The following is a 13365-nucleotide window of genomic DNA, read 5'->3' on the forward strand; positions in this document are numbered from 1 at the left end:
TTTTTTCAGATTATAGTAATTGTTACGATAGCACTCTATGTAATATCACGTATGTCTGCAATTCCAATGATCAAGTCTATGCTTCTCAAGCTTAAATTTTGCTTACTTTAATTCTTTGTTTAAGTACTTTGATACATAGGTAGGTTAAAAGTACAAATTGGAGGAAAAAGATGGAAAGAAAAACAATGGAAAACACTATTCCAAAAATTAATGGAGGCATTCCAAACCTATCGTCAGCAATAGAGAAAAGGGATATGTCAGCTGTAATTCATGTTCTAAACTGCTGACAGTGTTAGATATCTGTTAGGTCAAAGAGATACATGGTACCTTTCATATATCTGTGCTTCCAGAATGTAGAAATATGCTTTTATTGTCTGGTTCAAAGAATCAAAGAGGCTTTCCCAAGCTCCTGAATAGCTACAATCTGAAATGCCTCCTCCCCTAAAGCAGGTCAATAAATTGTCAACGTTTTGAAGAAAAGACTAAATTTACAATAGATTCACAAGTACTGATTGATTTCTTAATAGGGCTGGGTTCATCTAATGTCTTAAAAAAATATAATTTTTTGGTACAGGAAGCGAGAACCCCCCAACAGTAGGGAAAAATGGGAGGAGGTCTTTGGGGAAATTTCATTAGATGTATGGGAAGTTATTTTACGTTATCAGAGTAGGTGCTCCGTGAATGTGTCTCACAGACTCATCTAGCTTAAAATTTTATATTGATTATATTACTCCCCCAAGTCCTTAGCAGCTATAGGTATAAAACAAAGCTCAAGGTGTGTGAGATGCTCTATGGAAGGAGAACATAGTCAGTGTGAAATTTTCCTTTTTACTTTTTTCCCCTCTTCTTACAAACAGCTTGTGGGTGGGTTATGAGGGAAGGGGGGCTGGTCATAGTAGAAGTGTATAGGACCAAGTCATTATTCTTATAAAAGTGAAAATGTAGTTTAGTGTTATTTGCTAAAAGGGAATGATGTACCATATGGTTTAATATGAAGTAATGCATATTGTAATGATAATCACTGATTATTAATGGTGAGGCTGATATGGACTATTTTGTTTGATGTTATGTATAACGGCTTTTTACTTTTTATATGGAAAAATATTCAAAAACAATATAGGAATTAAAAAAAAAATTCTACTTTCTAGAATCACAGACGAATATATGAAAGGTACAATGTGTCTCACTCATCTAACAGCTATCTAAGAGTGTCAGTAGGTTGGAACGTGAAGTACAGCTTAATTCCCTTTAAAGCAGTTTTGACAACACTAATAATAAAGAATAAATTTAAATAAGATTAGGACTTATCAAGATAAGTGGTTCCATCTTTCCTTGTGTTTAGTATATAAAAGGAAAACCATTACTACTGAGACTACAATACATCTTGTGGCAGATGGTGGAAGTGTGCAAGTTTTCTATTGTTCTCACAATTAATGGTGAATAAATGGTCTACATTACATATTTATTACATATTACATATTTATTGTAAAGTGTTCTTCAAAGAAGTAGACACTTAGACAGATTAGTTTCAAAAGATTATTCTACAACATAATAATTTCTAATTATTTCCTATTGTACCTGTAAACCAGAAAACAGCCCATGGCTAGATGTAGCTAGTCATCAGGATTTGGGAAATACCTGGTCCTTTCCAGTGCTAAAATAAATATCTTCTTGTTAACATAAACGAGGCTCAAAAGCACAGGCAGCGTTCCCCAAGACGGTAAAAACTCAGGTAAGGCAAGCCCATGTCTTCTTTATCTAGTGGTTAACAAATTATATGAGCAACTGGTATACATCCCTCCACAGCCACATCTGTATTAGAGGTGCTGCACTGAGTATATAGATCAATTTACTACAACAAAAATAGGAAATGTAAAAGAAACACCATGCTTTGGTGTGTCTTTTACATTTTTTATCTAGTAAAATGGAGTAGATGAATAGAAGCAGATACAGGGGCAGTGATTACGCGGACATGGGCTGGACATGCCTGGGTTCTTGCCATGCAGGGGAATACTTTTGAGCCTATTGGGTCTCATTTGCACATTAGCAAGAAGGCTTGCAGCCCAGCAATTCATACGCGAGTTAACATATTTATTACACTGTATAAAGTGCATCATGTTTTAGTAAAATTTGATTGCATCATATTCCTCTAGCAAACCTAGTTTGGAAAGCCTGTATGAAATCCCTTTTTTGGCTTTAGACTCTAGCATTAATACCATATGTGTGAATAGATCTGTTCCTTTGTGTTTGTTTTATTGTATGTACTTGGGCATCAAATAACTCTATAAATAAAATTACACTACGTCTTGAACACTAGCCTGGAATGTTTGATTTTAATTACATGCCAGCTTAAACAAACATCTTTGGTATTATTTCTCCTACTTTAATTGTTGCAATTTTACCTTAACTGCAGATTGTTTAGGCTGTTCACTACTCATATCCGTTCTACATGTAGTGTTACTACATAAGCTTTAAAGGGAGCCTAGTATTAACACAACTTCCATATGCAATTGTACCTATAATGATGTAATAAGTCACGGCAAACTACCCTCAAGGGGGATCGCTTTAGTAAATTATCTAATACATTGTAAACATTGTCACATGTTATGTGTTAATAACCATTGATAGTTGAGAAGTATTGTGGTGGTTTGAACAAGACACCCCAGAGAATGTATCTTTTTTAACCATTAGAAGACTGGGCCAATTTCAATTTTTGCATTTTCATTTTTTCCTCCTTGTGCTTAAAAAGCCATAGCAGTTGCATTTTTTCACCTAGAAACCCACACGAGCCCTTATTTTTTGTGCCACTAATTGTACTTTGCAATAACAGGCTGATTTTTTTCATAAAGTACACTGCAAAAGCAGAAAAAAATTCAATGTGTGGTGAAATTGAAAAAAAAAAAACAAACATTTTTTTTTTATGCTGTTCGCCCTGGGGTAAAACTGTCTTGTTATATGTGATTCTCAAGTCGTTACAATTACATACATAATGTAACATGTATAACTTTTATTTTATTTGATGGCTTCTAAAAAATTCAAACCATTGTTAACAAATATATGTTCCTTAAAATTGCTGGGATTTTTTGTGTGCTTAATAATATAGGAAAGGGGGGGGGGGGTGATTCAATGTTTGTTTGTTAGGGGAGGGGGTGTTATTAATAATAACACTTTTTCTTTTTTTACACTTATACTAGAAGTCCCCCTGGGGGACTTCTAGTATTAGCACACTGATTTCTCATTGAGATCTATGCAGTATAGTTATACTGCATAGATCAATGAGATAGGCACTCTATTGCTTTCGGCTGCTGCAGCCAAAAGGAATAGAGTGCCGAGTCGGGATCAACGCCATTAAAGCACATATCCCGGCCCAGGTCAGATGTGGGGATCACTTCTTCGCAACAACGTCGCGGAAGGGCGATCCCCCCCACTAGACACCAGGGACTGGGGAAATCAATTTTTCAGATGTTGACAGCTACATCTGAATACTTAATTAGCTAGCACGGCAATCGTAATGTGCACGCTAATAGCCTTGGTCCGGGCTACAAGCGACACCTGGGACCGTGGCGGTCTATAGTAATCCATAATTGTTCTACATATCATACATATTGACATATTCGATTTTGAAAAAAATAATGTACCATGTACAATTGCCTATACTACTCATCTTCTGTATACATTTATTTACATTTTAAAAAAGTTAAAAAAAACATACAAAACTAATAAATAGCCTACAATTCCATGGTTTACCATTCCACTTTATCAAGGCTATTGTGAGGTCAAAATTATATTAAAGCACGGAAAACCTATACCTATTAAAGGAGTCCAATAATAGTATATAGACTTCATGCAGTTCACCTACTTTAGTGGACCTGAGCTCTCTGCATAGTACATGAATGACCAACACACAATAAATAAAAAAATTTTCTCAGCAAAAGTGGTTGGGAAATAGCTTGTAAGCCCTGGCTACCCCAAGCACATTCAGGTGTTTGGTGAAGTTGTCCAGCATAGGATATCAATAATTGATCAGCAATGTGCCAACATTATAGTGCGGACACTGAACTGCTCATTGGCAAGGGAGCTGGGTGTCAGCACCCCACTGATCAACTATTGACAAACTATCCTGTAGATAGACTATCAGTTGCTTTATCCTGGACAACCCCTTTAACCAGACATGATCAGCTTATCTGTTAGGAAACAACCTGCATGCCCAGCCCGCAGTGCTGCCGCAGCGTGCGTCTGGCACCTTGCAGACGGCGTCCCTAACGACTGGCCTGGCCAGGTGCAGGGAGCGCTCTGGTTCCTAGGGGCGCGGTGGTGCTTACTGCTGATGTACGGCCGAGCCTCACCGACCCCAGTCGTTTGGCACTAGGTGTTAGTGGTTTGCAATCAGCTAACTAGCAGCTGGTACCGCCAGCCAGCTGCCTGACATGATCTGGGCTGGGACTTCTGGTCCCATAAGTATCCTCCTCTTGTGTCCATTCCTTGCCTGCGAAAGAGCCTCAGACCCTGAGTTCCCTCTAGCAATTGTTCTTGTATTTACTTTCTGGCATTTTGACTTTCTGGCTTTGACTTCTGACTTTGATTCGGGACCCGTTTTTGTACTGCTTTGCTAGTGTATGTTTGACCTGGACTTTATTGACTCTGATTTATTGTGATATTTGTCAGTTTGTCTTGTTCTGTGTTCCCTTTTTAAGTTATGGTCTGTCGTTTAATTGTCCTCTGCACCCTAGAGCAGTTGAGGCAAGTAGGCAGGGACAGCGGGGTGGGTGCCAGCATCAGGGCTGCAGTTTGGTCCCCCACTCCAACACTTTCACTGTAGTGGCTTTCTGTGTGGCACTTTTAGATCCTGTTTTAAAGTACTAAACAGTTAAATAGGAACATAGCCAATAAAGGGTTTGTTAGGAGTCAAAAAAAGATTCTTATTGTTTTTAGAATGTAACATAAAGCTATTAGGGCTTCTGTTTTTCAAACTGTGTGTTTTCCATGGTCCTCCAGAAGCATATATTGAAGGAAAAAAGTGAGCAGAAGTAGAGGGGCACTTGCATGTGCCATTATAGCCAATACTGAATAAATGGGATCAAGTCGGAACTCCTCTTCTGAAGTAGTTGTGCTGCAGACATGACTCCTATGATAACCTTGTAATGCCAAATGTCCAGGGAGGGACTCAAGGAGAAATCAATGTCAATAATTTATTTTTCACATTGATAGCTCCTCCAGGATGTCAGTCTTACACAATACAAATGTATCTGACTTGCAATGTTCTGTTTGGTTATTGTTAGTTATCTGTACTGTAATGAATTGATACAAGAGAATTGTGTTTGTTGTTAAATAAGTGTATTAAGTGTATTAAGATGAAACGCTGAGGCATTTCTAAGTCCTCTCAAAAGAAAAAAAGCATATGCACAAAAAAATGGTAGCACATCACAAAAATCTTTATTATAACACTGGCATAGATACAAAGTACCACATAAATAAGTGAATGTACCAGAGTAGTAAAATGAGGGAGACAACACCCCAAATACTGCTCTACATTAAAAACACTAAAATGTCACCATAAGTCCTGCTGGTGTTCCAGCCAGGGCTAATCTACCACTCTGACTCTGGACTGTATGTACAATAACAAAAATCCAACATCTCTACCTAGACAGAGACCCAGTAAAACAAAATATAACCACAAATAATGGAGCATAGGGAAAAAAAAAATAAAATTGGAAAAGATCACCAGATACAGTCCAACAGAATGAGAGTCAGATGGGATAAGGAAACACCCCACGCGTTCCGCTGTCTAGCGGCTTCCTCAGGGATGTGGGCAGTAGAGTGAGGGGCATAGTATAAAAAAAATATCATACCATGTGCAGGAGAATCAAACATCTCAAACATCATGTTTGAGATGTTTGATTCTCCTGCACATGGTATTATATTTTTTTCATCTAATCTGTAATTGCTTTCACATGTTGTATAGGTATATATACTATGCCCCTCACTCTACTGCCCACATCCCTGAGGAAGCCGCTAGACGGCGGAACGCGTGGAGTGATTCCTTATCCCATCTGACTCTCATTCTGTTGGACTGTATATGGTGCTCTTTTCCAATTTTCTTTTTTTTCCCTATGCTCCATTATTTGTGGTTATATTTTGTTTTACTGGGTCTCTGTCTAGGTAGAGATGTTGGATTTTTGTTATTGTACATACAGTCCAGAGTCTGAGTGGTAGATTAGCCCTGGCTGGAACACCAGCAGGACTTATGGTGACATTTTAGTGTTTTTAATGTAGAGCAGTATTTGGGGTGTTGTCTCCCTCATTTTACTACTCCTGTACATTCACTTATTTATGTGGTACTTTGTATCTATGTCAGTGTTATAATAAAGATTTTTGTGATGTGCTACCATTTTTTGTGCATATGCTTTTTTTCTTTTGAGAGGATAATGTACTACTTATATGCATTGGTTTAGCACTCCATGATTATTAGTGGTGCCCACTAGCTTCAGTCTAGTTATCTATGAAATTACTTGCTTTGTAAATCATGATGAATATTGCTGTGTGGCACACTTACAGTTACATTACAAACTAAATAAAGGAACTGTAATATTACAATCTCTTTAAACATTATAATTGAAATACTCCCTTTAAAAATAGATATGCAGTCAAAAATAGAATTGCTCAGGGCCAAGGATAAGTCACATACAACCCATTGTATTTCCGCAAGTGCAATCAGGGGAATACAGACTCCCAGAAAAAAAGCTTATTTTCTTCTTTAGAATAAATTGTTTTCACTGATAAATGTATATTCATGCCACAATAAAATCCAGAAATTAGGAAAAGATAGATTTACATTTTCATCTCAAATCATCTCAGATTTTACAGTTTCATCTCAAATAATATAATTCCCTTATCTACCCATGGTATTTAGGTAATGTATCTATAAAGATATGATCATAGTATCCAATTATATATTTTTCCTTATCATTAATTGGCATTTTACGGTAATTCTTTAAATGTCTTCCACAAAATCAGGCGAATAATATACCAGTTATTGCTCTGCTCATTTGTAAATGATAAGCATAGATTTAAATTCTATTACAAGTCCTCTTTATATATTCATATAAAAAGCTGCATGGCTTAAAAAAATACCTTAATAATTCTCTTAAAGGTGATCTCCAATTTAACTAAAAACTTCTGCCTGCCAGGGCTATAAAAGAATAAACTACCCTGTACTCACCATGATGACATACTTTCCCACCCCTCCTGATGCAGCCAATCATTGAGCTGCAGTGTATTTGTAGCTTCATCAGGAGAGGAATACCTACATTATTAGGGTAAGCAAACAAAGGGACCAGGGTGCCCTGGAATGCTTTGCTTGAGCTGGAGAACACCTTTAACCCCTTCACATCAGCAATCTGTATATACACATCCCTACTGCACATAACCCGCGAGGTAGGAATGTATATATAGGTTCCTGACTGAAGGGGCTGTAGATGTGTGCGGGAGCGCTGCAGTGAGAGCGGTCCTACACATATTAGTGTTTTCGGGGCTGGAGTTCCCTCAGCTGCTTGCCATTAACCCCTTAAACACAGATTTATATATAGTGGCACTGATTGATCGCTTGTGCCGACGGGCGGGGGTAATCCACTTACCTCCATCCTGTCAGTTAAGCCATCTATGGATAGAGTCTGCTCTCAGGCATAGATTGCCGATAACACTGATCTAGGATTGCATGTTTTAAAGTGAAAGTAAGTGTAAAAAAAAGTGTAATAAAAAAAGTTTTAAAAGTATTAAAAAAAAACTTACAACCCCCCAATAAAAGTTTAAAATATTATAGCTCTATATAGCCTACAGGTTGTATAATGCCATGATACTGCACCTACAGTATTCTGTGGGGCCATACTGTACCTCTACATACCGCCAATATCATACACAATAATCCTTATGAATATTAAAAAAAAAAAAGCATGGCATGCGCTATCAGCCACAATATTATATATTCTTCCTAATACACTCCCTGTTGGTTTGTGGTACCTACCAGCATATACAGCCTCTGGGTTACCTGTCATCTGCATGGTCTGGGCCTCCTCTGTGTTAGGCCTATAGCCTCTCTTGGTGCCAGTTCCATGTGCCACCTACAGGGGGCCAGAATGAGTTCCCAGTTCACAAAATCAGTTCCCAGCGCATCTGCCTGATTCATACTGTTTTTGTGTTCCAATAAAGTCTTATTCATTTACAGTTCTGTTACAGTGTATAACCTCAGCATGTCTATATGACTCTCTTGTACCACATTTGCCTCTCCTGTGTTTGATCTTAGCCTGCTTCTGACTACACTTGTATACTTTTTACCTGTCTATTACATAGAATGGAAGATTTAATTTATTATAAGTTATATAGCTGATTTAAATAATCTCCTCACTTACTTATCTCGACTATTCCTAAAGGAACTAAGTTTGTACAAAAGAAAAACAAACCCCTAACATGCTCTTCATTTGTCACAATCTCGCTTTCTGACATGACTTGGTTATCTAAGTACTGCTAGATGCTACGAACACCGAGAACACTGTCAACTATAATGCTGAAAATACTACAGTTCATTTTCTTGTGTTTTATAGAAGGTTAACCTCAATTTTGATTGTATTGATCCTTCTTCAACTTCTCTGTAATCCAAGAATAGAAAGCCCGAGGTGACGTAAATTATATTTTCTGTCAATGAAACCAAGAAACTGAAATGATTGTAAGTCTCAGCAATGATATTCATTTTCATTACAGTCATTGTGAATGTAGAATGTATAAGTGTGGTAGTCAGTGGTATTTAATATGCAACACATTTGGCTATTACCGAGAGCACAGTGGCTACACTTAGTAAAACATTAGTGCTTCAGCAATACCCAGAAACAGTATAATAGGTCTGCGGCTGTAAACACAGGATATTCATTAGGATCACATTAATGACTACTTCTTCACTTGTAACGGCACCCTGAAGACAAAGGCATTTTTGAGACTCTCTCCACAGTTATTAAATATATTAAAATGAACTATGGATATTCAACATGTGAGGCAAACTTAATCCTCTTGGATCTCTTTTATGATCCCACTTTATCACTTTCAGTAAATATATATATAAAAAAAGCATAAAGTCGTTTGCCACAATGATAATGTGAATCAATATGATTATGTAAATATATAGTGCACGATGTCGGCTGATCGTTGCTTTTCAGTTTTTTTTTAACATGTTAAAAAGCGAACGATTGAGATCAGCGATATGCTGCTGTCCCACCGTGCAACAGGAGCGGTGGCAGCAGACCGCTGCTATCCTCTATGAGATGCCCAGATGATCCAGTGATCACCTGGGCAGCCCCCCTGCAGCTTCCCACGGCCCCCTGGCTCTTACCTGCTCGCTGTAGATGTGTGTGTAATAACACCGAGAGCGGGCAGGAGAATGAGGAGCAACCTGACAGGTTGGTGCTCGCTTGCTCTCCCTATCGCTCCATGTAATAGGCGCTTTACTCATGATTTAAAAGGGTATAGTGCAATTTTATAGTAAAATGAAAGGTGTGAATACAAAATACAATTGGTCTTAAAAAAACATTTTCAAGTCTTGAAGGGGTAAACGTTTCATACAATGTTTGTAGGTGGTAAAGGTACAGTAGCATGCAAGAGACAACATAGGCAATAAAAACTCTAGAGTCCAGTTGGTTATTTTCCTTTTATCCACTCATTTCAATCAGAAAAAAAACATATAGGTGTTCATCTGAAATCAAGTAATAGAGCAATTCCAAGTGCCAAGGAGGGAAGAAAATATAAAAAAATAAGTTGTAATGGTGTGGAGCATTCCGGGCCTATAAATTACAATTACAAATGGTTAGACAGCGAATATGAAATAGCTCATCTGTCTTGGTAATAACTTCTTATGAATGCAGAGCTATAATGCCTAGAGGCAGTACGTTCTAATAATGTTACTGTTTATTTACCGTTTACTGCTTCTCTAACCTATTATTGCTTTCATTTCTATTTGCTATTGATATACTGTACTATATATTCCAATGAAAACTCTCTGGCATATATGCCATGGTTATGTACAGTGTTGTTTATGCTGGGTAGCTGGATGCCGGTGTGTAATGTCATGATCAGGTGCCCTTATGCTGCGTTTACACGCTCAAATTTTTGCAATAACGATCGTATTTGAGCGATAATCGTTCCGTGTAAACACAGCAAACGATCAAGCGATGAGCGAAAAATCGTTCATTTTGATCTTTCAACATGTTCTCAAATCGTCGTTCATCGTTCGCTAAAAATTTGCAGATCGCTTCGAGGAAACAGTCTTTCAAAGATTCACCCTACGTAAAAGATGGGTTTAAGCGATCTTAAAAACGATCGCATTAACGATTTTTCTTACAATTTTTCTAATGATTTATTCGTCTAAACGCTGATCGTTATAAAAACCAAATCATTGCTTCAAAAGCACTAAACGATCGATTGGGCGAATAATCGCTCCGTGTAAACGTAGCATTATGCCCCAACACAACTTATTTACTGCCATGGCTTTATGCTAAATAAAAGAAAAAGGAAATATATTTAGCATAATGACTTCACCTAAGACATAATAACAGGTTAGCCTATGTTCTTGAACGGATGTTTTTGTTTTTTAGCTTTTTTACCATTCTATATCTGATTATTTCAACCTAAAATCTGCTCAAAATAAAGAACATGCTCATTAATCTAAGAAGCATTAAAAACATAATTTTCTTTTCATTTGTGCACTAAGGGATGATTTTTTTTCTCCACTGACATTAATAAAACACATTATTATAAGAAAATCTGCACATTTTTATCTTTTTTAATTTCACTGTGTGTGAACATGGCCTAACGGTATTTTAGCCACTGTAGGTCTTTTTAAGAAACAATACATTGGTACTGGCTATTAATGTCAACTGAATGGTTTATATTCCCAGATTGTAATTTTAAACACCTTTGACCCATTATCCAGAATGCACACAAGAACATAAATCTCTGCCTTTGGCTTTAACATTTGACACAATAAAATATTCATTAGCTAGGTATGTAGGAAATAAGGTAGTGCATCCAGAATCACAACTCACTGCCCTGAGAATTATTTAAGGCCTTTTTTTTTACTCTAGTATAGATACACAGATATGCTAAAAGAGGTAATTTCCTTTCTTCATAATTGTTCCATGTGTAACAAACAGAAGTATAGCTAATAATGTCAGACCCTCCACTACTCACATACTGCATGATCACATGGTAAAGAGATAGAAAATTCAGTCTTCAAACAATGTTCATTTTGCTGCAGATTAAGGCTGATGTTCCCACTATGTACCAATTTTTGAAGGCAAGAAAAACACCACTAAAAACCTACGTCTAGGGGCACTCTTACATGTAGAATTTACTTTTTTCCACACTAAGAAATCCATGCTTCATGTTCATTTTTCAGTGTTATGTAAGGATGTACAAATAGATTTCCTTGTGCTGATTTGGACAGAAATATGAGTGGTTATCCAAATCAGCAATAAATAAAAACTTTAACAATTTAACAATATAAATTTAGCAATAAGGGTGTAATTGCTAAAACTGACAAAACACAGTAGCATTTCATAAGTATCTACTGCTTATGGCTAACCACAACACAACTGCAATGCAACACAATTCCTCCTTTACCGCCTTCAGCCCACCCGCACAATTCTTCCTTCAGCCTACCCCCAGTATTTACAGCTTTACGCTGGGTTCACACTACATATATTTCAGTCAGTATTGTGGTCCTCATATTGCAACCAAAACCAGGAGTGGATTAAAAACTCAGAAAGGATCTGTTCACAAATTGTTGTAATTGAGTGGATGGCCGCCATTTAATGGCAAATATTTGCTGTTATTTTAAAACAACGGCTGTTGTATTGAAATAATGGCAGTTATTTACTGTTATATGGCAGCCATCCACTCAATTTCAACATTGTGCTTTCTCATGTACATCCTCCAATGTGGTCTACATGATAAAGTGTTATATATATGAAGCTAGTGGGAACAACTAATAATCATGGAGTGCTAAAACAATGCATATAAGTAGTACATCATCCTCTCAAAAGAAAAAAACTACTCCAAGATGGCGCCGACTTCTCTATATATGTATAGTGACTGCCATATTCATGTCTGGTTACCTTTACCTCTAGTGACAATGTCTTCCAATGCTACGGCACATGCGTGACTACTCCAAAATGGTGCCGGCTTCTCAGTCGCTTTTATACTCATATATGCGGCTGCCATATTCTTGAAGCCCATACACTTCTGCCTCTAGTGGCAGCTTCTTGATGCTACTGCACATGTGCTGCTCTTCCAAGATGGCGCCGGACATGTTTGAGATGTTTGATTCTCCTGCACATGGTATGATATATTTTTTTCATGTAATCTGTAATTGCTTTCACATGTTGTATAGGTATATATACTATGCCCCTCACTCTACTGCCCACATCCCTGAGGAAGCCGCTAGACGGCGGAACGCGTGGGGTGATTCCTTATCCCATCTGACTCTCATTCTGTTGGACTGTATATGGTGATCTTTTCCAATTTCCCCTTTTTTTTCCCTATGCTCCATTATTTGTGGTTATATTTTGTTTTACTGGGTCTCTGTCTAGGTAGAGATGTTGGATTTTTGTTATTGTACATACGGTCCAGAGTCAGAGTGGTAGATTAGCCCTGGCTGGAACACCAGCAGGACTTATGGTGACATTTTAGTGTTTTTAATGTAGAGCAGTATTTGGGGTGTTGTCTCCCTCATTTTACTGCTCCTGTAAATTCACTTATTTATGTGGTACTTTGTATCTATGTCAGTGTTATAATAAAGATTTTTGTGATGTGCTATCATTTTTTGTGCATATGCTTTTTTTTTTTTTCTTTTGAGAGGTACATGATAAAGTGTACACGATGCCCCACAGGGATTTACATTGGGGAAACAAAACAGAAAGTACAAACTAGAATGAACTTACATTAAAATACAATACATACAATAAAAAGAAGTCTCAACACCCCTGTAGGCCAACATTTCTCAGGACTGGACCATAGAATAACAGATTTAAAGGTTATGGTCCTCAAAGGTCACTTCCAGAGTGACAGAGAGAGGAAAGTGTGGGAATTCAAATTGATAAAAACATTCCAGTCATTAACACATGGATTAAACCTGGCACCTGGATTTATGACCCACTACATGGACACACTCCACAGATAAGACTGAACTGACCAACAATCTTGGACTTCCAAATAACCTTTAATTTACAACAAGTCCTTTTTATTGCCCTGGCTTATCTATGTGATGTATATACCCCCTCACCCCCCCCCCCCCCCCCCCCCCCCCCCCCCCCCCCATTCACAGAT

The 13365-nt window shown here is 37.5% G+C and overlaps 1 protein-coding gene across 1 annotated transcript in view; it reads right to left on the bottom strand.

Annotated features, from left to right (window-relative positions):
* RXFP1 (relaxin family peptide receptor 1) overlaps nucleotides 1-12261 on the bottom strand; it is a 136336-nt gene extending 124075 nt beyond the window's left edge. Inside the window, exon 1 of the mRNA XM_069976181.1 lies at nucleotides 12156-12261. Coding sequence (XP_069832282.1) covers nucleotides 12156-12261 — 106 coding nt within the window. The remainder of the gene's footprint in view (nucleotides 1-12155) is intronic.
* Between the last annotated feature and the right edge of the window lie 1104 nt (nucleotides 12262-13365).

Source organism: Dendropsophus ebraccatus, chromosome 7, assembly GCF_027789765.1.
Source record: "Dendropsophus ebraccatus isolate aDenEbr1 chromosome 7, aDenEbr1.pat, whole genome shotgun sequence".
In the NCBI taxonomy this organism is placed as follows: domain Eukaryota; kingdom Metazoa; phylum Chordata; class Amphibia; order Anura; family Hylidae; genus Dendropsophus; species Dendropsophus ebraccatus.